Below are 27,845 nucleotides of genomic sequence, written 5' to 3' on the forward strand. Positions count from 1 at the left end.
GTCCAGTTTTTTTTAAATACAACACCTCAAAAATAGCCAGGCTTCCAAATTCTTTTTACAGAATATCCTCCATAGGTATGACAACTGAAGCAATGAAAACTGCAACAGGAAAGCTGCAGACTGGCCAAGTTCCCAGCTAAAATACTGCAGCTGACATATCTTGCGTAGTAAGAAAGGACAGGAGCCGAAATCAACCTGACAGTGCCATTTCCTGCCTCTTTTAATGCCAACAGGAAGGGCGTCCTCATTGGACAAGAGAAAATGCACCACAGCTGCTCTCATTGACCAATTAACTGCCTGGCTCCAAGACACTGATCAGCAGCTGATCCACATAGAGCCCTATAATCAAGTGCTGAGTCAAAGGAAGCTCGAATTGAGTGAGTTACAAAATTGAGACTACGAAATCGAGAAGAAATAATCGAACTAGGCAAAAAAGAAAACATATATTGAAGGAAACCAGCAAGCGCTAGGGTAGGTGAAAACTACAAACTTTTGCGGTAATATGCAACAGCTTACCCGAAATGACTGCCTAATTACATGCTAACACCTATGTAAATGCAACACTATGCGATGCTATGATATAAGAATTGACATTTTAAAAGCAATCCATAGGTTTTAAAACTATATTGAATGAAGGTTTGCATCTGCAAGATAAGAAGACTTTCTGTCACATGTGAAGAATTACTGCCACAACAATCCTATCAAACATTTTGGCTTTAATATTATTTTCCAGACAAGCAATAACTTTGTGAAAATCAACTAAGCCTAAAGAAGTGTCAGCAAAATGACAAAGAGAAATTAAGTTAAAAGGCTATGGAAGTTGACGGGGTTGAAAATAGAGTATTTAATTTACTCTAATCCTAATCTTTGCAATCCATTCATTTTGATTTTTGTTTTAAACATTGCTTGCTGATGCATGGTCTCCCTTTATACAAACAGAGAACAGCAGCTATCTTTCAGGAAATCACTAAATAAAATCTAGCTGTTCTGAATAAATCCGTAAATTCTTCTGTGTGAGTGTTTCAAAACAAATAAATAAAAACAGTGATAATGACAGTTGGTAACTTTTTTTCTTATTTATATAGCACTTTTTTATACAAGTCTGGAACACAATGTATTTTATAGAAGTAAGAAAATGAAATAAGGCTGGGATACACAATATATCATTTATGGTAACTAACTATTAATCACTGCCATTAAACTTCAGATTTGGCTGTAAGAGAAATCTCACACCATATTATTTTCTTCATCATTTCTCGGTTCTTCTCCCACTTGGAGCACTTTCTGCAGTCAAACAGAGAGCACAATCGGAGAGGGTTAAAAATCACAATCATAAAGTGGCTTATTATTATTCTTCTGTTCCGGTAACGAGGCTGCAGACGCCCCGTTGAGATGTAAGTGGGAGGTCAGGAGCGGGCTTTTAAAGTGATGTATTCACTGGGCCTGTGACTACCTGTTCACCAAAAGTGATGGACGTCATCGTGGCTTCAGACGGGGTGCTGCTCGCTTTTTACCTGAAACTGCAGAGGTTCCCGAGTGTTATCAATACTCTTACGTGCAATGGTAAATGGACTGCATTTATATAGCGCTTTTATCCAGAGCGCTTTTACAAATGATGCCTCTCATTCACCGGAGCAGTTAGGGGTTAGGTGTCTTGCTCAGGGACACTTCGACACGCCCAGGCCGGGGGATCGAACCGGCAACCCTCTGACTGCCAGGCAACCGCTCTTACCTCCTGAGATATGTCGCAATAATCACCTATTTATTTATTTATAAATAAACAATGACCTGACATAAGCTTAACTACTTTACCGTTGTTTCAATAGTCTATAATTCTCAAGACACAATGCGACATATAGTTTGTTGGGAAGTTTGAGCTTCTTTTTTTTTTTCCCTCTCTCTCTCCCCCCTGCCAACACATGAAGGTTTTCACTTTTTTCCCCCACTCAAGTTCACTCGAGTACAGTATTCACAGACTTGCCCTATATACGGAATCTATGCCTCAACTTTCTCAAAAAAATAAAATAAAATAAAATAAAAAAATTCACTGAAGTTGCGTTTGATGGTGCGCTTGAATTCAGCGAAATTGGCAGCAGCGCATGTTCTCCCTGCTGAACAAACTCCTCTGAAATGAAATTCATAGCACAGAAAAGCAGAGATTCAGAAATAGCAACAAAAGAGGAAGATAGAAGTCACCTGTGTTTGCAGTTTTTTCAGTGTACCTGGGGGGATAGCCAAGCGCTCTCTTCAATTCAAATTATGCGCTGGATCCGTACATCGCGCTGTACATCATTTGCTAACGCTTGCCAATTTTAAAATGAGCACTGCGTCTTTAACCGTCTCCTAATGCCTTTACACCTGTTTCATGTCCTCCTCATTTGCCATTGTAAGGCCCCACGAAATGTGAGATGGATTAAATCTTCAGGTAATCAGACTACTGAACAAATAGCTCCAGCATTACTTCCATATGGAGTTATATTACTGCCCATATGTGGGAAATACATAAAATTCACGAATATGAAATATTTACATTATATGTGTGTGTGTGTGTGTGTGTGTGTGTCCGTCCATGTGTCTGTGTATGTGTGTGTGTGTGTTTGTAAAAATATGTCATAATTAGCAAATATGTAATGGCAAATGGAACTGGATTTGCAAGTGCTCATTTTCAGTTTTTTTTTTAAAATTGAAATTGGATTGAACTGAATGTACAGTAGCATAACATTGCAGATATGGTGGAAGAAAAGTATTTTTTTATGCATATGGCAGCTTTTATACTACATTCAATCACATACTTTAACTCACTGCAATATCTAGCCCCACACCACCAGCCTAGTGGAGCAAACACTTCTCTCCCCAAAACATGCCCATGAGACAACCTCTGAAGAATGTTCCAAAATGTACCAAGCACGGAATGCAAGGAGTGTTCAAACATAACAGAAGGTTCAGCAACACTTTACAATAAGGTCACATGAATTGGCATGAACTAATGTAGGTGTTAACATGAATTAATGATGTACCAATATGTTAATTAAGCATAACATCTAGTTAGTAGTTAACAAATGCATTAATGTGTCAGTTACATGATTATTTATACATTATCAAAACATAAACTTATTATTAGCTATCCATTAACACATAGGCTACACGAACAATTTTTTAAAAATCCCAATATGAACTGGAATTAACTAATGCAGTTGTTAATCAATGATGTAGAAATACATTAGCAAAGCTGTACTAGATTAACTTCTCAGCAGTTAGCAGTTGACAACTACATTATTTAATGCCAGTTCACGTGCCCATATTGTAAAGCGTCACCGAGCGTTCTGCTTATTGAATACTGTAAGGCCCTGTGTCTTCACCGTGCGAGGCTTGAAAATACATACGGAGACTGCGTCACATGTGAGAGAACCGGCGCATTTAACACACCGAGCGTTTTTGGTGAGGCTGGCCGGAACAATGGGGCTCACTCTGTCAACATCATCACTACAACTGCTTTGTAGGGTTTAAATTAAGGTGGAGCGGTGTGGCCCTGGTCTCAGATGAAATCATTTTCTCCATAGGCAGTCAAAATGACACTTCTGGTGGGGACTGGAAATCATGGAGCTCTTCATCTTTTTCAGTAAATGAATTCAAACCAGCGGCCGATTTATTATTTTAGCAGCAATAAGCATCTGCAGCACCGAGTGTGTCAGTTTGTTTATTTAACACAGCCACTGGCATGTTTTTTTTAAACAAAGTACACAAGATTATTACAATTATTATTACTATTAGCATTATTGTTGTTGTTCTTGTCATTGAATTGTAAAGATAATATATTTTTGATGTAGGTGGCATATGCTGCCGACTGTACATGAATGCTTGCGCCAAGGTATTACGTAGGTCCAAGTTATCGGCAAGAAATGATGACTCGAGTCACCCGAGACAACTATGACAATAAGAAGTCCAGAGCATTAAATCATCCCGTTACTGCTGCATGTGTGGTAAGTGTTAGCATAGAACCCAAACTGGACCATTACATCATTCTATGGAGAGAGAACGACCGCCTCCTCGATTTCATTGGAGGAGCCACGTGGCCTAACAATATTATTGGTTAATGACAATGTATCTCGCGGATGTAAGAGGCGTGTACTTCAGGGCGCGTACGGTCCTTCAAATACAGTGAAAGACAGAAGGAGACAGGCTATTATGCGCCGATGCGAGGGAGATGTTTGAGGCGGTTGAACGGCAAACACATGCGGAGTGAAAGAGAAGAAATTAGCTTTTAAATAGCGAAAACCGTTTAATTTGAAAAAAAATGTTGCATTGAGCGAACGTTATGTTCGTTTTGGCAAGATTATTTTCAGGGATACGTTGAAAATTACAGTGAGTGCAACGCAAGTGCATCTTCTCAACTGGAGTCCGCCTGATATTGCTGGAGGTAAGGGCGTTACTTTACGCGGCTCACTGATTCCAGTTCGCGCTGACCTTTTTCCGTGTTAGTGTATTTAAAGTTAGATGTAAAGACACCCACAAGTTTTCCGCATTTTTATTGACCGGCTGGCGTGGTGGGTACGATCTCTGTTCAAATCCGTGCGTGTGTGGAGGGTGGATGGGTGGGGGAGTGCATATATGTGGGTATGATGATGTGTGCCCGGACATAAGGTTAATGTGCTGGCACAAGTTTACAGGGTTTTTATTTATTTATTTTTTACTTTTGTTGGATTAATAAGCTATATTAGGAAATTCTGTTTTAACAGTCCTACAATTCAAGTTAAATTGGACTGATGTATCTAATCGCCATCCACATCTTTTTCAAATAGGCTGTATAATAATATAATTTAGGTAGTAGATGGAATTGGGAAAGACAGCAGACTTGCAGGTGAGAGGAATTTAAGTCCTTTCCCAACTGAAATCTTTCCCTTGTTGTCCATGTACTGCACATAATTAAAAAAACCAAATTACTTGAGATATGATGTAGACAATCCAAGGCACTGGAAGAATAAACATTGTCAGGTGACTGAAAAAATGTACTTAAGTGCACAGTCCATAAAAGCATCTGACAAATATTTTTTAAAAGGAAATAAATGGTGGATAAAATATTGCATGGTCAAGTCCCAAAAACTTTTTTCACACAACAGTTCTGTTCTGTTGTTATGTTATATTAGGCAACATTCACAAATGCATGCTTCCAAATTGAAAGAAAATCATTAATAATGTATAACCTTTGCCATGTTTTATTCATATCTAACTACACAGGGTTGTCTGATCTCATTGTGTAAGAATCTGCCTGAACAGCTGCTCCAGGATGCATTTATTTAAAAAATTTAAAAAATATATATTTTTTTATATTTCAATGGTAATTTTCAAAGCGGCTCAGATAACTGCCTTTATCTTTTTTTTTTTTTTTTGCTACTTCATACATGGCTTTGTCTTCCTATACTTCACACTTCTGTAACATGGCAACATATTGCTTGACTGTGTGTTGAAGACAGGAGCATGTAAACAGATGGGATTCTTTCTTAGTGAACTGTGCCCACTCACTTGGAACGCTGAATGCATTCAGGCTGATCGCTCATAACGTCAGTTGCGAAATGTTTATTGAAATGGGAAAAAAAAAAACAGACTGCTTATTGCGAGTGGCACTGCTATCTTCTAATTATTTTTCCTCCATAGTTTGTTGTGTGCCTTTGAGACAAGAGGATACTTTAAAATATGTTCTAACTTATGAATGCAACAGCATCAACATTGCCCAAGATGCAAAAAATTGTCTGAGTATTTTTTTCCCTCATAAATATAAGTAATAAAATATTGTGCCATATTCCATAGTATGTGGACGACTGAAGTGACAGCAGACACAGTGCAAACATGTGTTTACAGTACGTACGCCCAGTACACCACACCTTCCTCCTCATTTCCCCCCCTCACGGTTACCTTTCGTGACACAGCTTTCCAAACGGGGGGATCGATAAAGCTGATTTGTTTCCTCCCGTGTTCAGACTTCAGTGGAAGTAGCGCGGGTGGGGGGGTGGGGGGGGGGGGTGATAGTTCTACACGGAGCGCCGTGTGACCGTTCCGAGGCACCTCGACGTTCGTCTTCTGTTTTATGGCCGTAGAGTGACTGTGCGGAATGTGCCTCTCGGCACTGCCGTCTTTTTTACCTGGAAGTACACCTGCATGGATCAGCCTTCCACTGGCGGTACAGGACAGGACATCACACGTGGACTCTACTGTGGTCACTACGTGCTGTGCAGCACATTTTAAATGCGGCCAGTAATTTGTGGATTGTGCATTTCTGTGTCGTGGCTGAGGAAGTGACAAATGTCACCGCTCTCAATAAGGTCAAGGGTCAAAGCTGCAGGGGACTGAACTTTAGGTTTCCCCACGACAGGATGCAGTTTTGATTCTGGAAGCAATGGTTCGATATTTGGCAGTGTCACAAATTTTGCATCAGGCAATGGAGCAAGAGAAGCAGAAGTTCATAAGACCTTTTTGGTGGGGGGGGTGGAGGGGAGGAGGGTGCGGGTAGTGGTGACAGGGGGGCCTGACCAGAATTGAAGACTTGAAGAGTCGCCGTAACCCCACTGGAGATTCGGGAGAGTGTGTAGACGCATTCTCCAAAACACGTGGTGTCACAAGCTGCTTTTCTCCCCCCACATAACAGGCTACTGCTAAGCTCACATAGAGAAGAGTCAGAGGAAGACCTTTCATATGCTGGCTTATAACGTGCATCCTGTCGACCAGTAGGGGTCGCTAGATCCCCCATCCCAATACCCTGAATTGTGTTCTGCCCTTTGGAGCTACTGGGCACGGTCGGCGCTGGCACGGTCCCGATTTGATTCGTCGGGCGCATCCGTGCACCGCAGTGATTGGTTGATTGCCGTGTGCAAGACCCGCCCTCCTGGGTGCATGAGCACAGGAAGTAGCAGCTTCAGTGACAGCATGGACTATTAGAGACTTTCGGTCTATCAACCCGTACCCATAATATTAAAGTTTCTAGTGCATATGTGAGATGTTGTGTGCGTCTGACCATGACCTAAAATGGTGAGATAAAATTCTGGACTAGAACCTATCCGGTCATGGGTCAGGTATCAGGTGTTCTGGTCCCAGTTGGCCCATGAAGATCTCTTGTGTGGAATTTACTGGGAAGAAAGTATGAAAAACATCAGCCTTTAAGCACAATTAAATGCATGCTGCTGTAGGTCTTCTGAATTAACTTTGAATTAACTTCATTTGATTATATTAGTATATTAAAATATTTCCAGTTGGCAAACACATTTTAAAAATGAGTTCTAGTTGATATTTTTTTTTTTGTATTATCAATAATGAGTTGAATCTTAAGATGAATCTTCAGGTTAAATCTGAAGATCAATCTTGATTGACAGTGATTAATTTCTCTTGGATTTAATCTGTCCCTTGGGTTCGTATATGCTGATGAAGGTCACCAGATCGAAATGTTTGTTCTTTATGAATAAAGTAGTGCTCTGTTTGAAGCAATGTTTATGAACCAACTGTAATTATTAATTTCACATGTCAGTTATTTGTAAACATTGTCTTGCTAAATAATACAAATTTTCAGATGCACAAGTGTGCAATAACACTTTAACGTCTGGAGTGCACGAATGGTAATAATTTAATTTTTATCAGTCGTCCACTTACCATTTGTACATTTGAATGTACTCTGGCCCTGAATCAGAAAAATGTATAAAGCAGCTCCTTACACCAGGCCAGGGACTGTGGGGAATGGTAATTTCTCCGATCTTCCTTTTGCATTTTGTTCCGCCATTTTGTTAGCCAGACCAAATCTCTGTTCTCACTATATTTGTGTATAATTTGAATTTTCAATGATCTTTTTAATTCCCATGTTCACCTAGACAAGGATGACACTAAGGAAATGGCTACAAGCAACATTCTGCACCACTGTGTGTAGTTAAGAAGCCACATGCCTTTATAGCCAAAAATTATATCTACTAACCCTACTTATATAAACCCAGATAGATATTAGAATTCCCATCATGTTGGAGATCTTGGTGAATCATCGTGTTAGTGAATATGGATACAGTCGTGTGGCTCGTGACCAGAAAGCCTTGTGTACCACCTTGTGGACTAATAATAATAACGATGGCTTGCGTTTATACCACGCTTTTCTCACACTCAGTGCTCTTCACGGTAATTAAGAGGGGAAAATCTCCTCAACCGCCAGCAGTGTGCAGCACCCACCTGGGTGATGCGCGGCGGCCATTTTGTGCCAAAGCGCTCGCCACGCATCAGCAGGAGGTGGCGAGGGAGAGAGAGAGAGCGGGTTTTTTAGCCAATTAAACTGGGGGGGGGAGGGGGGGGATGATTAGGTGGCAGGTTGAGAATTTTAGCCAGGACACCGGGGAGCCCCCCCCCCTTCACTCTTTGCAGTAAGTGTCATGGGATCCATAATGACCCACAGTGAGTCAGGACCTCGGTTTGAAGTCTCACCCGAAAGACAGACCATATCCCCCCTCTACGATTCCCTCGTGGTTCTTTATTTTGAATGTTGCGGCCAAACCACCCCCCCCCCCAGCCCCCCAGCCCCCCCCCCCCACCCCCAGCTGAATAAACTGATTCCTGATTTAATTTCCCCCCTTGACACGGGTGTCGCCTAAGCAACAGATAATCCTGCATTACAGAATTCAAGCGCAGAATGAAGCGAAATGCAGATTCTTGTCTTCGTCGTCTACAGAATGTCTCCCATGGTGCTCTCTGTGTTAGCGCCATGTCCCGAGCGGCGGTCATGCCTCTCCTCGGTGCGCGCCGTATATCGAATTACTTCTGATGTGTAAATTAATCTTAATCAAAGCCTCCCGCGTTTATTTCTGGCAAAGGGGCAGAGTCTGAGGAATAACTGCAGGATTCAGCTGTGGGTCTGCAGTGGATTAACAGTACAGTGCTGAATCCAGCAGTGTCGCCAGAAATGTTTATATATATATGCAGTAGTTGGGCCTGGATATAACTACAGTAGGTGGGCTGGGACTACCTAGATTAGGATTCACAACTGGGTGTGATGGTTCAGCCAAAATAAACAGGTGGGCTGGGATACTATTTGTGCTTTTTGATACGTTTTGAATTACCAAAGCTTAAAAGCCTGAGCAAGAGCAGGCGGCCCTTAAACTGTCCAGTGGGCGTGCTCAAGGTGACTAGGCCCAGTGTGCAAACAAAATGTTGCAGGAATTCAAATAATTTCCAACAGCAATGAGAAAAATGCCCACCATATGTTGACCGAGCTGAGCCGCTGGCGCAGTGTGATTGTGTGATTTAGCGAGAAATGACCCGCTCTCTCGCGTACCAGGCACGTCTTTTTATTATTTAAGCCGGCAACGAAATTGAAAAAAAAAAAAAAAAAAGGCTGTCGTTGCTTTGCATAATGCACTGACACACTTTGCTTGAGGATCAGATTTATGCTTTAATTTGCAGAGCTAATAAGTGAACTTGAGAGATTTTATCATTCAAAGCGAGGGATTCTGTGGGAGGAGAGTGCGTTGGAGCTTTTTATGTCCCAGAACAAATGCACATGAACAAGCTGTAAGGCATGTCCTTGAGCAAGGCTCATTCCCCCGCAGTAGTGCATTTTAATTCTGTCTATCCATATATCCATCTATCCATCTATCTATCTATCTATCCATATATCCATCTATCCATCTATCTATCAGTCTATCTATCTATCTATCCATTCATCATCTATCTATCAGTCTATCTATCTATCTATCTATATATCATCTATCTATCAGTCTATCTATCTATCTATCCATATATCCATCTATCTATCAGTCTATTTATATATCTGTCGATCTATCTATCTATCTATCTATCTATCTATCTATCTATCATTCTCCTGCAGTGGTGCATTTTAATTCTGTCTATTCATATATCCATCTATCTATCTATCATACAGCTATCCATCTATATATCTATTTATCTATCCATTCTTCCATTATCTATCTATCTGTCTATCTATATATCCATCCATCTGTCGTTCCCCTGCAGTGATGCATTTTTAATTCATTTTAATCTATCTATCTATCTATCTATCTATCTATCTATCTATCTATCTATCTAATCTATCTAATCTATCTATCTAATCTATCTAATCTATCTATCTCGTTATACATGAAGAGCAGAGTCATAGTTAGTTAAAGTTAGTTAAAGTGGACCTACCACTGTCAACTGATCGTAGACTGCCCTGTCCCATGTGTACAGGGAAATTTAGCGTGTTTACACACAGTACTTAGGGCTCAGACTCGGAGAAAGAAGGCTCCTTTCACTCCATTAAGTAGTTCTCGCCATTCAGGCTTTATATCGCCTGACTCTGCAAACCTCTTCCATTCAGTGCCGTGCTTCTTTACAGCAGTGGCCTGGCATAAACTTATTTTTTTTTTAGTGTCTGGCCTGACAAGCCCAGGCTCTTCCTCTTTATTTCATGTCCATCCTCAGTCGCTTTTGACCTTCGTGCACCACCCACATAGACGTAGCAAAGCTGTCACAACTTGCTCAAGCTTTAGTAATTAAAAGCCTTTTGTTGTTTGATTGTTTTAAAGGCTTTTTTTGCTGCACGTGGAGCACTGGGTTGGTGCATTTATGTGTTTCTCAATTGGGCTGTCTTTTATGATTATAATTTTGAAATTTTGAAAAAAAAAAGAAGCTTTTTGCTATTCTTTTCTCATAATGTTACAATACCTGGAATGGGTTCTTAGAAAGTCAACAGCAATAATAATTGTAATATTTTAACACCATTTTTATTAGTATTATTATTAATATTCAAACACTAGTGATAGTGGTTGATGACGATTATTGAAGCAATAATTTTAGGTTTGATTGCTTTTATAGGCTATGCCCTTGAATACTTCATTGCAATTTTACTGCCAGTAGGTTTGAAAGCCATCTGTTTTAAATGCGTTTCAATAACTTGGAGGTATTTCAATTTGCATTTATAGAAAGGGCAAGAGAAATGTTTTCAGAAATGTAAATTCTGGTGTTTGCAGGAAAAAGTGCTTATTCTTGTGCTTCTGTGCTGAACTCTTGCTTATGAATTCCATTTTAAGTATGGCTTTGTTCCACCAATAGCCACTGCAGTCATACGCTTTGCATTAAGTACTCAGATAACAAAGAAACCAAGTTAATTCCCACTTTGCAGGCAGTGATTATATGCATGATTATATTGCAGTGTTAATATCATAAGTATTTTTTTATTTTTAAGTCCCCGTGGTAAGACCTGGCTGAAGCCATGTTTTTTTTTTCCCAGCCCAATCACAATCTTTGTCAGAGGTTGTCAGAGAAAATAAATGTAATATCATTAACTCTGCACATTTATCATCCAATAAGGAGCTAGTGTATAGGCAGAGAACAACAATGACCCAAGTACTGTGCCTTGATGGACACCCATCAAGATAATGTCTACAGCAGGGAGGGAAGCATAATCTAGCTGATGGGAGGACAAGCAATCTAATGTTGGTGGCAACTCATTTTGGGGGGGGGGGGGTGCCTGAGACTCGGTGCTGGAAGAGGGGGGTCAGAGAAACGATGCCAGCTGAGTGTATTTCCACCTCTTTCAGGAAGAAAGAGATCATGCTTATGGCAGCCAATTGGGCATTGGTAACAAACAGATGAGAAATCCCCGTGCATGGTCCATCTTGGAAGGCAAACCACGGGGGGTGTTTGGGAATTATTTTTATTTTTTTTTAAAAAGGAAAGGAAAACAGCTTTCGTCAAAGAACATCTATCAACGCAGATTTCTAAAGAGAGTGACCCTGACGATAAGAAGGGGGGGAGTCACAGGAGGGAAGGTTTCAAAAGGTGTTGACGTCCCGTAAAACTCCTGGAGCAAAGCTCTCCGCTCAGGCCAATTAACAGATGCTTCTGGTTCCATCCTAAAAGGCAGGGATGAAAATTAAAAACCTGCCGGCAGCTCGCTTAATAATTAATAAAGCGCCCATGAATTTTTCATCGACTTCAATACGGGCTGCAAATGTGGGGGAAATGTGGGATGCAGGAGATGTTAAACCATTGAGGACTTGGGGGGGGGAGAACATGCTCTAACAAGTTGAGTACAGTTTCGTGCCATCTTGTAGTCAAACCAAATAATGATGCGCTGATATTTAGAGGTATCGAGGCAAATGTAATATCCTCTGGGCTGGATTAAAAACATTTCTGTAAGGGAAATATCATTGTCAGGCATTGATATACGTATGGTGCTGCACTACTAGTCCACTGTGAGCTTTTGATTGGCCAGATCAGTTGGTTCACACAATGCTCATCCATCCATTTTCTAAACCGATTAGTCCTGTTCAGGCTCGGGGGGTGGTGGGGGTCGGAGTCTATCCCAGCATACCCTGGGTGAAAGGCACGTATACACCCATTCATTGCAGAGGCCCACACACCATTCACTCGCACATTCATACCCCAAGGGCAATTTTGACTGATCGTGAGGCATGAATGGGGGTATGGACAGTGGGAGGGAATCGGAGTACCAGGAGCAAATACGCCCGGACACAGGGAGGACATGCAGACTCCACACAGAAAGGCCCTCGGTTGGGATTTGAACTGGGTACCTACGTGCTGTGAGGTCACAGCACTAGCAGTATATATTCCCTGCACTTACCATTACTTACTTAAGTCAGTGTTCTAGAACTTCATTGCTTTTGGTCAAAGAGATTTGAATACCCTTTGTTTTGGTTACCAGTAGTGATTGTGACATCAGCATTAGAATGTTTAGTTGAGAACATTCTAATCACATATTTGTTATCTTACATCTTAAAGGGTTGAGCATGTTAGTCTTACTGCATAGCACTTGAAGTTTACTCAGTGTAGCTAAATTTTTTGTACCTGCGTAATAACAGGCATTTGTAATTCTGCATGCATAACAAAATCTGGTTTAATAATTGACAAAAAAACCTATCAGTGTTCAAGCACTGTGTGCATGGCAGTTGTATAGAATGTGGCCTTTAGATTTTGTTTGTTTAAGGATACAAAGGGCAAATAATAATAACTATGTGAAACGTGAATGCCAACGTCTGAATAAGTTAAGCATGATTTAGGATTGCTTTAAGGTACAGCATTAGCAACAGAACTTTTCTGAGGTAGTTTGAACATCTGGCTGTGTAATCTCCTGTAAATGAAAACACAAACTCCGTGGAGTGCTTTGCCTTGTCAGGGGAGTGGACTAGCTTAACTCTTTATTAAATAAATTCACCCAACAGCTGTTGAAGCTCTCTGTATTTAATATGTGCCAGTGTTTTCTTTTTTTCTTCCTGTTGCTACTATCATGTGCTAATTTGGCTTTAATGTTTTACATTGCATATGTGACATTGTACTTGATACAGTGCATCTGTGTGCAAAGGAAACGTTTATTAATATTACTGGTTTTAGTACGTGTCTTTATGCATTCGGCTTGCTTAAGCCTTCCGCGTGCCACATGTGGGTCAGTAATTTAATCACGGAGTCAGAGCCCATCTGCATATTATTCACTGAAAGGGCGTGTCTAAGATGTCCGACCCAATCTCTTTTCATTCTTCTGAAATAGATTAGGTTTCCCCCAACCTGTTAGACCTGCGGAGTTGTCAGCGCTGCAACAGTAGATTAAGTGAGTATGCTCGAGAACAACACCGCCAGATGCTAATGTTAACGTAATGCTCTTGGAGGCTTGTGTTGTGTGACTCACCGTATGAACAAGGATGAGTTTTGCTCCATTTCTGTGTTTACACGTGCTGATGCTCCTCACTCTGCAGACTCTTCAGAGGAAAAAAATGTAATAATGCATGGGAAATTGTGGAATTATTTCCGATGATACACTCGCTCTGTCGACTCAGTGACAGCAGCCGTTAGTACCGCTAGCACGCTAGCACGTTAGCTGACGTTAAACTCGGTCAAAATGCCGAAAGGCGAAAGGGTGTAAATCGCACATATAAGTTTGGCAATTAAATGGACTTTCTTTAAGGTTGTTGTTTGCACTTTATTTTAAAGAAGAAATGGGTTCAGGCACCGTGTAGGCACTGGCCCCATTTTCAAAGTACCATTTTAGCATCAGTATTAGCAAAATCTAACCGATAATCATCCCTCTAGCAACAATACCAGTCGGCAAGTCTAATGGCCAAAAAAAATGCAAATGCATTCTGTTCCAGCGGTAGAAAAAAAAATCGAGATGCTTGGTCCCCCGTACGATGACCGAGGGCTAAACGGTGCGGCCTGCTAGCTCGGTTGTAAAGCGATGGGGCGCTAGTTGAAGTGCGCTGTCGGAGTCTGTGAGCACTTTGAAGGCTGCGCGCTCAAAGGCATAAAATAGACAGCGGCATCAACACCGCGCCCCGAGGGAGAGAGCCAGGGAGAGGCAGAAATAGAAACCGCATCAGCGCTCTCTGCATACATGCTGAAACAAAATGCGTGGTAATATCTTTGATTGCAGTAGAGAGAGAGAGGGAGAGAGAGAGAGAGAGAGAGAGAGAGAGAAGGAGAGAGAGAGAGAGAGAGAAAGAGAGGGAGGGGGAGTGATAAAGATAAAGAGAGGAGAGTGACAAAGACAAAAAAAAAAGGAAAGGAGACTGAAAGATCTTTGTTGATGTCATGAGAATTGGGACCTTCGGTTGCTAGGGTTACTGAACGTGGTGACAAAGTGGGATCGGGGTGTGTCAGGTGGGGGGACCGGCGGGCAGGCCGAGACCTGCCAATCAAAAGAAGGACCTGTGAAATGCTTGGCTAAAAAAAAAAAAAGAAAGAAAGAAGATAAATTCAGCTCTATCTGTGAGTCAAAAAAAAAAAGCTGGCCTTGTGTGGATTGACTTACATTTCTGAATGAGCCTTCTCAGCCGTGTGGTGGATTAAATCTCGTATCTGTGGTCTCACCGGACTGATGCAGCTCGCCAAGAAGAGAGGTTTGGCAGTTACTTAGGTGTTTCTTTCAACAATCCGCAAGATCAGAGGAACGGATAGTGAGAAGGGTGAGCGGAGAGCACCTTCCACTGAGCACTGTCGACAGTCAGCGTCGACTGAGCGCACGAGGGCGAGATCTCATTGGGTCACGACGGAAGAGTCTGACCTTGGCGGAGAGAGATTCTGTCACTTTCAGACGGGAACTCTTTCTGACATGGACGCGCGCACGCACAGGAAGTGGATGCGAGTGTTCTCAGCCTGGCAAAGGGGCCTTTCTGGGAATCTCTTTTTCCAGGGCACTCTCCCTGTCAGGCTATCTCAAACACAAAAAAAAATGAAAAAAACGGCATTCCCCGGTGGCAGGGAATGGAGACAAAGACATTCAAAAGGCAGCATGAGTTCACAGCTGTTCTTATATAGCGCTCCGGATAATTAGTGACAAAAGAGTGGGGTTGAAGATTACGGTTTACGCGGGGAGAAGGTGAACCATGTGGCTATTTAGATAAATGTGAGGATTATGGCATGGCTTAGCCGCAAGGCTACAGTGCAGTGAAATCTTTAACCGGTCAGATAGCGCAGAGTTAGAACTGCTTGGATTTTCTGAGGCTGCATTTACATGCACTTATTTTTATGCAGTGGTTGCCTGTGCTGATCAGCCAATCAGGGACTTAGAAATTTGGGTTGAGTGTCAACGCTTATCCGGACAGAAATGTACGTGTGTGTCCGCATGCGCCGATGTGTGGTTCCAGTGTGAACCAACACAGGGAACGGCTTTCAAATTGGCACTCACGACCAAATCTCTGTAGACCAATTTATTGATTGATTCATGGAGACAAAAAGAAAGCAATTGGCACAATTAAAAAAGCACTTAAAATGTCACCAGAGTTTAGTTTATTGTGAGACATTTAATGCTTCTGATTTTAGTGTGTGACAGCCATATACATTAAACCGATGTTCATTATTGTAGCTAATTGTTTGAAAAATCTCAACTGTGGCAGAAAGCAAAACGAGGCCTAGAGATTCTGTGGCTAGCGGTGTCACTCCAGGTCGGATTACCTTATACGTGTTCATATCCGCCGGTTGTTATTGACATACCTCCGGGAAGCAGATTGCAGCGTCCCTTAATTGAGGCCGATGTTTATTGCTAACATTTTTTTTCTTCTGCTAGGCCTGTTCTGATCCCTGAGGATAGCTCCCCTTCCCCATCACATCAGCTGACAGCGCTAGGTCCTGTAGCCCGTGTCAGGGCGAGTGTGTGTGTGTCTCTAACTGCTGAATGTGTGACTCGCGAAGTCCTTTGAGCCGCTCTGTTTTCCTGTTCCGATCTTGCGCGTGATTTCATGGTTGTTCGAACGGCGCTTTTGGTCTTAGTCATACATTCTTACGGTAATGATCCCCGCACGTGGCTTCGCGGTTGCAGAAAAAACAACAACAACGGTGCTTTCTGTCTCAGAATACAATTATTGCTTCTGTCAGCTTGTTTGTGAACAATCCATCCAAAAAAAAAAACGGATTGAGGCTCTGTGCCTCTCAGTCTCATCCATTCAGGATGTGGTTAAAAATGTGTAAATAGTACATTATATGCATTCACTCTGTTGTCGTCAACGTTTTTGGAACAGCAAAGTCAGAAACAGGGTAATGCTCTCGTTTTTTTATTTATTTATTTTTCGGCTCCTTAGGGTTCTCAGAAAATAGACTTTCCATCGCTGAGCCCGAAAGATTGTGACGCGAGGGGTGCTCGTCCGGGCTGAGTGCTTCTGATTTCGATATCCGTAATGAGGAGAGACATTTGCCGTCTATTATTTTTGTAATGGAGGAGTAGCTCTTGAAGCACTCAAAAGCTCAGATAGAATTATTTATAGCCAGCAAAATTCGGGGGCAATATCTTAGTGTGTTTCATCGGAGAGAAAGCTAGTAAACACATTTTTTTTTTTCAGTTTCGGTGGTTAAAATAAAATATTCAGTTTGATCGAATAACAAATTTGTATATTAAAGCTGACAAAATAACTTAAAATACAGAGACTGTGTGCCAGAAAGGAAGAGAACAAAAACATACTATGTAAAATAGAAAATTTACAAATCGGGAAACTACATTTGAATTTATAGAGAAATATTACTTTATACATGTACAAATATCCATATACACGTATCAGAACGTACGCACGCATCTATAGAAATTAACAATAGGAATGGCCATTAATTAAACTTGTAAACAAGCAAATAATTTGGATGGAATTATACTGGATTCAGATGCATGCATTCTTAAAAAAATGAAATGTATCATATGAGCGATCCACAAAAACTTTCTGGAAAATAACAAGTTAGTAATATAATTTTTAACTATTTTGCCTTATTGAATCTGAACAACTCGTATCAGTAGGATTTAGAGTATGGGGAACAGTACTCAAGTAAGTGTACATACTTAGTCTAGAAGTCTACAAGAGAGTGTTTTTTACACTGGTCTAGGTGAAACCTGATCCTTTCTGAGGTTAAAGGCGAGTATAATGGCAGTTCTAAAAATATGATTATGAATTTGATAATCGTTGTTTAGATGTTAGTAAGGTACAGAGACCAAAATGTTAATAGCTATTTCATAATTAGGCAAGGTTAGAGTTTGAAAGTAGCCTTACATGTTGCTGCAGTGCTTGCATATATCGGAATCTATAATGAGTTTATGTTAAGTGTACAGAGCACTGTGTAATACTTTGATTTGGAGTAATTGAATTTTAAAAAGACATTAGGAAAGATCAGATTAAGATTTTATTTTCCTTAGGGTATCAGTGCTTGAAATATTTATCTACAAGAGGAACTTTCTTTCTTCAAAAAAATATTTATTTAATATAGTTTCTCTTAATATTTTATGGTTTAATGTAGAATTTCTTTATACTCCCCTCTCCCACTCACACGCACACGCACACACACACACACACACAAACACGGTATGTACACATATGTGCACATGCATATGTGTGCCTATGTGTGTTTACATTTTGTACGTATATTTACATTTTTAAACTGAATCGTGCCGCATGGAGTATTTTATCAGAGTCCCCATAACTTTTTTTTTTTTCTTGTTCTATTTCGGTCACCTCTTTTGATTTCCGTGTGTAAATTATTTAGCTGATTTTGACTGCGCGCTCCTCTGGAGTGGCTCTCTGCTCCCTGTGATCCAGCTGCACTTTCCTGCTGTTTTCCACCCCGCGGTCCCGCGCGTGAGTACGGGGGGGGGGGGGGTGGGGGGCGGGGGGCGGGGGGGCCCAGGCGACCCCAGAGGATGCCTCGTCGCCGATGGTTGCCTGGGGGAAGGCTGGGGTCCCGCCGCAACCACTTCCTCTCAGGTTGCCATGGCGCCGTGGCAAGGTGGCCCCATTTCCTGCGCGGAGAGGGGGGGGGGCGGGGGGGCCTGCAGGGGTTAGGTCCTGAGCAGGCCGCCCGCTCTCTAATGTGATCGGACAGGCGTGGTGGGCACTGTCACACTTACCGGGCAGGCCGGGGGCCTAACTGAACGCGAAGCGAGGGCGTGGCTCGGGGGAGGGGGCGGGGGGGGCGTGGGGGTGGGGCGCGTAACTGCTGCGGAAATCTGGTCTCGCGGGCGATGGGCGGGAGAGAGGGCGGGGGGGCGGGGGGGGGGGACTGGCAGGCATGTGCGGGCAGAGCGACACGGGAGCAGCGGCAGAGCAGGCAGGCGCTTTGAAGAGGCATGGCAGATGCAGGCAGAGCAGAGCAGGGCAGGGCAGAGCAGGGCAGGGCAGGGCAGGGCAGGGCAGAGCAGGAGCAGGGCAGAGCAGGGCAGGTGCTCCGCTGCGTGCTAGCCCGGCAGGCCTTAAAGGCAGCTCCCCGCGCCCCGGCACTCCCCCCGGCGCTCCAGGCAGCCCCCGTTCTGCCGCTCGCGGCTTCCCCCTCGCTCTGGTGCGGCTCCCCGGGGACTCAATTTGTGTACGGAGCTTGAAAGGAGACGGGGGTAATTATTCCCGCCTTTTCGAGTTCGTTTTCGTTTCTCTCCCCTCTCTGGCGAGCGCTCGGGGTGTCGGAGCTCTGCACGCTCCGCGCGCCTCGCGGTGTACCGGCTCGGCTTCGTCGCGGGATTCGTCATGTGAGCGCTTCGGAACGCTGCGCAGATTAAATTCGGTGCGGGGATGCGGGGACGACGTGCCGGCACAGTGATGCTGCAGTCTTCTGCATGCGCAGTGATTCTGCAGTGATTCTGCATGTGCAGTGATTCTGCATGTGCAGTGATTCTGCAGTGATTCTGCAATCTTCTGCATGCGCAGTGATTCTGAAGTGATTCTGCAAGCTTCTGCATGCGCAGTGATTCTGCAAGCTTCTGCAATTTTCTGCATGTGCAGTGATTCTGCAGTCTTCTGCATGTGCAGTGATTCTGCAATGTTCTGCATGTGCAGTGATTCTGCAGTGATTCTGCAATCCTCTGAATGTGCATTGATTCTGCAGTAATTCTGCATTCCTGTGCATGTGCAGTGATTCTGTAATCTTCTGCATGGGCAGTGATCCTGCAATGTTCTGCATGCGCAATGATTCTACAGTGATTCTGCAATCTTCTGTATGTGCATTGATTCTGCAGTGATTCTGCATTCCTGTGCATGTGCAGTGATTCTGCAGTCTTCTGCATCATACACATGCGTTTATGCACATGGGGAGAATAATTATTTTGGGCAGACTGATTGAGGAACAACATTGATGGGGGTTGGGGGGGGGGAATTGTCACGGCCTCCCTGAAACTTCCTGGAATGGTTTAGTGCACATCTATTAAAGGAGCGTAAATTCGATTTACATCCCAGTTTAAATATATTAATACATGGGAACACTTAGACATGGGCATTACCAGGTCCTTAAAAAGGTTAAGAGACTCAGCTGGGTTGGGGTGGGGTGGGGTACGCTATTTTTTCCCTTTTAATTTAGTCATTTAATTGAGGCATTTTAGGGTGTAAATGCAGCACGCCTCTAAATTATGCTTAATTTTGATAGAACATTAAAGACCGTTCATTCCCCTGCTAAATGAATTACAAGTGATGCTCTCACTAAAAATGAAATTAAATAGAGGCTTTAGAAATGGACATAAAAAATATACAGAGGACACGACCTCAGTGTCCTCAATGGTAGTTATAGCCCTGCCAACAGGCTAGTTTAACATTTATTGCTTAATTCAGAAGAGCTATTTTGATTATACAGATAGATCGGACCCCCTGTGCCGCAAAACTTTAAAGACATTTTTTCCTACGCTGAAGACGGCATGTGCCAGTGCCAGCCATTTGGTGGCTCGAGGAATTACAGGATATTACATCATAGAGTCCTCTGTCCTTGTGTCCTTAAAAAAGGGTGTACACACTTAAGTAGGCGCCATGCCAAAATGCACAAAGCTCCTTCGCGGTGATGTAACTTTGAATAAACGCGGTGAAACTTGGCATGATAAATGTGAGCGGAAGCTAAGGACGCCGGGCGCGACAAGCGAAGCTTTGATCTCGTATCTCTGATGGCCGAGACTCCGACTCTCTTGCTCAACCTGTTTAGTCTTTCCGTGAACCCAAACAGCTCTTATCTTATCTTATTCAAAATCGTAGGTGGCGGAGGTGTGTATTGTGACCCGCTTGAGCACAGTGCGTACTGTTTGTACTCAAACGGTTTATTCAAACACGGAGTGTAGCACAGTGGGTAAGGAACTGGGCTCGTAACTGAAAGGTCGCAGGTTCGATTCCCGGGTGGGACACTTCCGTTGTACCCTTGAGCAAGGTGCTTGACCGGAATTGCTTCAGTATATATCCAGCTGTATAAATGGATACAATGTAAAATGCTATGTGAAAGTTGTGTAAGTCGCTCTGGATAAGAGCGTCTGCTAAATGCCTGTAATGTAAATGTTCCTTGTTTTTCTGCAGCACCCAGCTGTACGGTGTCCATTAAGGGCCAGTTTTTATTGCGGCTGTCTGGTTGTACCTGTTGCCTGTTTGCTTCCATCAGTCGGCCTCTTTTGCTGTGATTTTTGCTGACGTGCTGGTGAATCAGCTGCATTCCTGACACATTTCAGTAGGGCCGGGCAGTGGAGGATACAGTATCAGTACACCCACCAGGAGAGGCCTTCAGGAGAGCGAGGTTTTATAGTCGGTGATAAATTTATTGACTGAAGCAGATTTCAGTTGGTCTTGTTAAGATAAAAATTGACAGGCTAAAGTTTCCAAACAAAGGGTAGTACAAGATACAGTAAACGCAGTGTTTTGTACTCGGAAGACGGCCCACTTGGCAATAGGTGGGGGCGCTGGAGGATCCCACGCAAAGTCTCGACAAACGCGTAAATTCTCTGTCAGTAAATCGGTGAAACGGTTGGCTCGCTCTTCATTAGGCGCGGGATTGCCTTACCCTGGGCTGTTCCAGAAAAACAAAAGCAGAGCCCAGCTGCGGAGGCAACAGTTTAGGCCGCCGGTGATTCGGTGTGCGGCGATGCCTGTTATCTGTCGCCGGCCTCCCACCGGCTTTCCACACCCACCCTGGAAACCCTGGGCTCATTATCCGGCGTCTGCCGCGAGCGAAAGCGGGAAAGGAACGTTGTGGCAACGCAGGAAACGAAGGGGGGAGGGGTGGTTGGGGGGGCGGTGCTGGGTATGGGTATGGGGGGGGGTGAGCTTCAACGGAGATGCGTGCTGGAAGATGTAGATCAATTAAAATTACGTTAATTAACAGGAACTGAGGAAATGGCCGCCATTAGAATTTTGCCAATTGCCATGACGACCCCCTTTCGTTAACCTTGCCTTCTCTTGGTGGGTGGGGTGGGGTGGGGGGGGGGGATCATAAACGTTGTACTTCCTGGGCTATAACCGAACAGAAGTGCCTTATGAAGTCTCGGCTGAGGCGAGGAGGGAGACAGTTTGCTGTCTTTGGTCCTGCGATGTTTTCACAGCTTTGGTAGATTTATCGCGCCGCGAAAGCTCTGCATCATTTTTACGGCCTGGGTTTTCTCCTACGGCTGTTTGTGCTTTACCGTCGCGGCTCTCTGGTGTTTTATACACAGCGTATGTCCAATGGCAACTCATTTTCCTCTGCGGCAGTAATTCATGGGAGCATTAAGCTTGATATCACAGCAGTCATTATTCATCACCCTATTCATCTTCCGAGAAGTGTTCTCGTTCTGCCGTTACAGGGATTTTTTCATTCTGTCCGTGCTTTTATTTCCGTGCCGGAGCAGAGCTCGGACAATAAACAAATATGTTCACGTTTGCATTTGTTAGAGTGGACAATGTATGTATAAATAAATAATTACTCGAGGATTTTTTAAAAATGCCCACAATCGATATGTCTCTTGGTTTAAGAGTCCATAGCTTTTAAAAGTTGCAGTGACTATTTTAACTGCGGAATGAAGTGTAGCAACTAAATGAAAATCACTAAATAAAAACGAGATGCCCTACTTCTGTCTATAGAGGAATATGACTATTTTCCTAATAATGACTATGGTCCCTTCTATTAAAGGAATAATGACTATGGCCCCTGCTATTCTCCTGTATATTTAATTATTAATGTTTGGATTCATTTGAAATGGGATGAAATGAGATTGTGTAATATTTATGCGAAATATCAGTTTGTGGTTAATAATCGGTTCTGCGGTGTACTAATGATGTCTTCCTTTTTTCTTCAGCAGAAATCTGGTGCAGGAATCACTGTGATCCACCCTGCCCTGTCCATCCTTCAACGTTCCAAGGTCTAAGCTTCACCGGGGTTGCTGCACAATCGTAAAAAAAAAAGCAATGGAGAGAACAATCCTTTGCGCGCTGTTGCAGTCTTGTGGCCTCCTGTTGGTGCTGTGTCACTGCTCATTGGCCGGCTCCTCCTGCCCGGCGCAGTGCGTGTGCGAAACTCGTCCGTGGTACACCCCTCAGTCCGTGTATCATCAGGCCAGGACCGTGGACTGCAACGAGCTGCATCTGAGCAGGGTACCCCCGAATATCTCAGGCGACACTCAGGTGCTGCTTCTCCAGAGTAATAACATCTCCCACGTCACCGTGGAGCTCCAGAGTCTGGTCAACCTCACGGAGCTGGACCTCTCCCAGAACCACTTCACGCAGATCCGGGACATTGGACTCAATAACTTCACCCAGCTCATCACCCTCTACCTGGAGGAGAACCAGGTGAAGGAGCTTCCCGATTTCTGCCTGAAGGACCTAGCCAACCTTGAGGAACTGTACATCAACCACAACCAGATCTCTTCCATCGGCCCGAAGGCCTTCTCAGGCTTAAGTAACCTGCTGAGGCTTCATCTTAACTCCAACAAGCTGGTGGCCATAGACAGTCATTGGTTTGAATCCCTCCCCAACCTTGAGATCCTAATGATTGGGGAGAACCCCATTCTGGGCTTGCAGGACATGAACTTCCATCCCCTCTCTAAGTTGCATAGCCTGGTGCTGGCTGGCATGGGGCTCAAGGAGGTTCCTCCAGGGGCATTTCAGGGCCTTGACTACCTTGAGAGCCTCTCCTTCTTCGACAACAGGCTGATGTCCGTGCCCAAGGACGCCCTTCGCGAACTGCCCAACCTCAAGTTTTTGGACCTCAACAAGAACCCCATCAGTCGAGTGCAGGAGGGGGACTTCCAGGACTTCCTCCACTTGGAGGAACTAAGTCTGAACAACATGGATGAACTGGTGGCTGTGGAGAGGGGAGCATTCGCAAACCTGCCAGAAATGGCCAAGCTGGAGATTCGCAGCAACCCTCACCTGTCCTACATCGACCGCGCTGCGTTCATGGACGTGAGCGCCCTGCGCACCTTACTGGTCAGCAACAATGACCTCAGCCTCCTGCCCCGCGAACTCTTCGCCTCCTTCCCCAGACTCGACGAGCTCAGTCTCCATAGCAACCCACTCAGGTGCGACTGCCTCTCCACCTGGTGGCCGGTGCTGGGGAACCAGTCTACCCTGAGGCTGCTGGAGTCTCAGACCACCCTCTGTGCCTTCCCGCCCCACCTGGCTGGCCGCCCGCTCCAGGAGGTCGTCGCCACGAGCTGGAATTTCGCCAGCAACACCTGCCTTCCCCTCATCTCCCTCCACACCTTCCCGCCCCATCTGAACGTCTCGGCGGGGGAGCCCCTGACCCTGCACTGCTGGGCCGGGGCGGACCCCGCCCCTCAGTTCTACTGGGTGACGCCGACCGGCGACAAGGTCACCTCAGAGGTCGTCTCGCCAGCCCTGAACGACAGCGGCGGCGCCAAGAAGAAGCACAGGCTGCAGGACCAAGGAGCCCTGGAGATCCTCCACGTGGGCGCGGAGGACGCCGGCCTCTACACGTGCGTGGCGTGGAACGCCGACGGCGCCGACACGCGCAGCGTCACCGTTCACGTGGACAGGAGCGACTGGCGCGGCGGCGGCGGGCGGGGCGCGGGGGAAGGCTCGGGAAACTCCACGGGGGCCTTGGTCGTTCTGGCCAAGATCATCCACTCCCAGTCGGTGGTGCTCGAGTGGAAGGTCTTCCCGTCCGCGTCCTCCGCCCACGAGGTCGGCCAGCCCAAGTGGGCCAGCGCCGTCATGAAGATCGACAACCCCCAGATCAGCTACACGGCCAACGTCCCCGCCGACGTCCAGGAGTACAACCTGACGCACCTGCTGCCCTCCACGGAGTACCAGGTCTGCCTGACCATGTCCGCCTCGGAGCAGCCCGTCCAGCGGTCCTGCATCAACGTGACCACCAAGGAGGCCAGCTTCGCCGTGGAGATGGTGGCGCAGCCCACCAACGTGGCCCTGGCGGCCGTCATGGGCTCCCTGTTCGCCATCTGCATCATGGCCCTGCTGGTCTTCTACATGGGCCGCCGCGTGAAGCAGAAGTCCTGCCACCACTCACTGAAGAAGTACATGCAGCACGCCACGTCCATCCCCTTGAACGACCTCTACCCGCCCCTCATCAACCTGTGGGAGAGCGAGGCGGAGAAGGAGAAGGAGGGCCCGGTCGATCCCCAGAACTCACAGATAGACACGTCGAAGACATACATGTGGTAGTCGGAAGCAGGCGTTTGTTGAAACACGAAAAAAAAAATAGACTTTCGAAACTGTAGTATAATCTGACTTTATGTTTTTTTTTTTTTGCTCTCGTTTGCCATCTGAAAATAACAGAACAACGTGATGGTGAAAGTTAGATGTATTTTTAAATGTGTAAATATCACATTCTTTCTGTTAGGCCCACACTTTGATTTCTCTTGCACTTAGCAGGAATATAAATGTTTTTGCGGTCTTAAGAAGTGACAGGTACAAAATGGTCTAAGCCTTGAGTAATTGAGCTGCACAAAATTCAAGCTGTTTATGATGAATATATATCATTATATTGTTTATATAAGTAAAACAATGAGGCGAGAGAGGTTTCAAGATCTTCAATACACGACCATGTTTTGTCATTCCGGTCTCCTGGTTTAGATGCCTGGAGAGGCCCGTATGGAATGTGTATGCGCATTCCGGGTTCCAAATTCCAGCTTGTCCAGTTACCTCACAAACTTCCCAAACCCTTCCACCTTAGGTTGGAATGGGACGTTACCCTTTGCTTTCTTTTCTGCTTGGATGTAAATCAGTGGTTAATTTGAGTGCCAAAATTAGCTCACGTGACAGTTTTGGGAATGGCTGCTTCCCGAGGCTTCATTAGTGGATTTGTGACCGTGTATAATTTATTTTTTATATTTTACTTATCTGTGTATTTCTATTTATTGATCTGATGCACATATGAGTGAATAATTTAGAGAAAACTAGATAGCAAAAATAAACATTGTACAACTATAAACATAGGAAACAATTTTCCGGATATCAGATAGCCATTACTGTGATCTATAGCAATCAATATGAAGTCAGACTGTGGTCAGCAGAACCATTGTCTGAGAAAAATGTGGATTCAGTTATAGTGGTATATTTGTGACAGATTAGTTGGGTTTCCAAGTCTGTTCTGAAAAGGTGAGTATTTTGAGATGAGGCCAAAGTTATTTTACAACTCTGAGGGGAGTATGGGGCAGTGGTAGTAGGGGGGAGGAGGGGGAAAATAGCCAAATGGCTTCAGAGGAGTTGAGTTAGCAGCCAGGAATGTGGAGAGGGATGAGGGCCAAAGGATGTACTGATTCTGATTCTGATCTCCATTCTGATTCTGATTCTGATTCTGATTCTGATCCTGATTCTGGTCCTGATTCTGTTCCTGATTCTGATTCTCACTCTGAACTGTTTAAGGAACATTGTATGGCCATTTTTAATGGATTTGGGCTACATTTACACCTGGTAGCCAGTGGAGTCCACTCAGTGGAGTTGCAGGAGCCAAACTGGTAGATCAGCGACATTTGGATGGAGTGGGCGGTGATTTGTATGTTCAGCAATTATTTACAAATAAAGCTTACATGCATATTCGTGAATGGATACTTGAAGTCTGTCATATCCATTGTTTGCCCATTTTGGCCATACATCCAAGACAAGAGAAACCTTAAATAGGTTTTAAGCCAGACCTGTTAATGTTTTTCCTGGAGTCCTGCCAAATATTTGTGAAACGTATTTAGTATATCGATTATTAGAGTTTGAGAATTTGGTGACCCTAATCATCAAATTTTTCTATGGATACCTTACATTTTCATGAATACATGGTGGGATTTGTAGTCTTTATATTACCAAAAAAAAAAAAAAAGAACAATAAGAAAATAAAATTACAAACAGCTAAATTGCGGTTAGAGAGTGAGGCAGTTGTGATGTACTTGTTTGCACATATAATTAATAGTAATGCTAAACCTAGTCCCTGCCAGTTGTGTTAGACATGTCAAGGGAATGTTGTATGTTTAAATTAAGATGGTAGTTGGTGCAGATGGTGCACACTAAGCTCAGTCGAGCTCAAACCAGTGCTTTGACTGCTGCACAGATACAGTTACAATGTGTATTGTATGGGGTAAATTCTTGTAATAAACCATGGATTCGTTTGGAGTGACTCTTGATGTCAGAATGTATTAATTTCAGTCTTCACATAGATCATTTACAAACAGAATAATTATAGCACTCTGAATGTCCTGTTAGCACTCAAGTGTATTTGGCGGAGGAAGTTATTATTTTTTCTAAAAAACGCATGTATTCACTGACAATATCTCTGGAAGAATATCAACACCTAATAATGCTTGTTGTGATAATAGACATATTACATTTTTTATTTTTAAGCTACATAAATATTGTGTTATAATAATGAATATGACTGTATGGAGCCACAGCGATGTATATTTAAAACAAATTGTAACAGTTTCATTTACTGGTGATATGTATCTGTATGCTTTTGAATAAGTTTAAAAGAAAGAATACAAGTAAAATAAATGCTCTGGGTTAAATATGCTGTGACTGAAATGCACTGTACTTAGAACAGAATCCCAGCAGAGAGTTTGCATTTAGTCTTTTTTTTATTACTTCATATTTACATTAAAATGCTCAATATTTAGCAGTCCAGCATGACTTTATGGACACCGCCATGGATCACATATTATTCATGTTAACTTTAGAGTAATTATTTATATGTACGTTTAAAGTGTAAATATTCAGAATTTCTTTATTTAAAAGATTTTAGCACATTGTTTTAGAGATATTACCTGAGAATAATGTATAAAAATGTTGTGAGATCAAAATACGCCCCCTAGTGGAAGATTATGAAGAAACATTGTTCTTTATGGATTCCATTTATCAGTGAATAGCAGGGTATTTTTTATAAAGTTTAAGACATATTATTGTATTTTAATTAAATGAATGACCAATCATACAAAATGCTGTAAAGATATGTGTCTCTGTAGTATATATTTTATATAGAAATAACTCAGTTGGAAATAACTTGAATTGTTGCTGTAAGAAACATGTAAATTATTCCGAAATGGTAATAAACAACAGAATCACAAATCCTAGAATACGTTGCTGTTGTAGTTGTTGTTTTTGTGAATGCGTTTGTTGTATCCAAAGATATAAGGTGGTTGTGGTGTATACACTATAGTTTTATGTCAGGAGAAAAATACA

At 43.6% G+C, this 27,845-nt stretch overlaps 1 protein-coding gene across 2 annotated transcripts; it reads left to right on the forward strand.

The window, feature by feature from the left end:
• The first annotated feature begins 4,139 nt into the window (after positions 1–4,139).
• On the forward strand, positions 4,140–27,731 carry si:ch211-180f4.1 (uncharacterized protein LOC100144405 homolog). Of its 2 annotated transcripts, none has more exons than XM_064300595.1 (2): positions 4,140–4,417; positions 22,502–27,731. In XM_064300595.1, exon 2 carries the CDS (start codon positions 22,611–22,613, stop codon positions 24,843–24,845), a length of 2,235 nt encoding a protein of 744 aa, XP_064156665.1. In that variant the 5' UTR covers positions 4,140–4,417; positions 22,502–22,610; the 3' UTR covers positions 24,846–27,731. The 2 variants fall into 2 exon arrangements, with proteins under 2 accessions (XP_064156665.1, XP_064156666.1); XM_064300596.1 differs by having other exon boundaries at positions 22,505–27,731.
• The last annotated feature ends 114 nt before the right edge of the window (positions 27,732–27,845 follow it).

The sequence above is a fragment of the Anguilla rostrata genome, chromosome 11 (assembly GCF_018555375.3).
Source record: "Anguilla rostrata isolate EN2019 chromosome 11, ASM1855537v3, whole genome shotgun sequence".
Classification (NCBI taxonomy): Eukaryota; Metazoa; Chordata; class Actinopteri; order Anguilliformes; family Anguillidae; genus Anguilla; species Anguilla rostrata.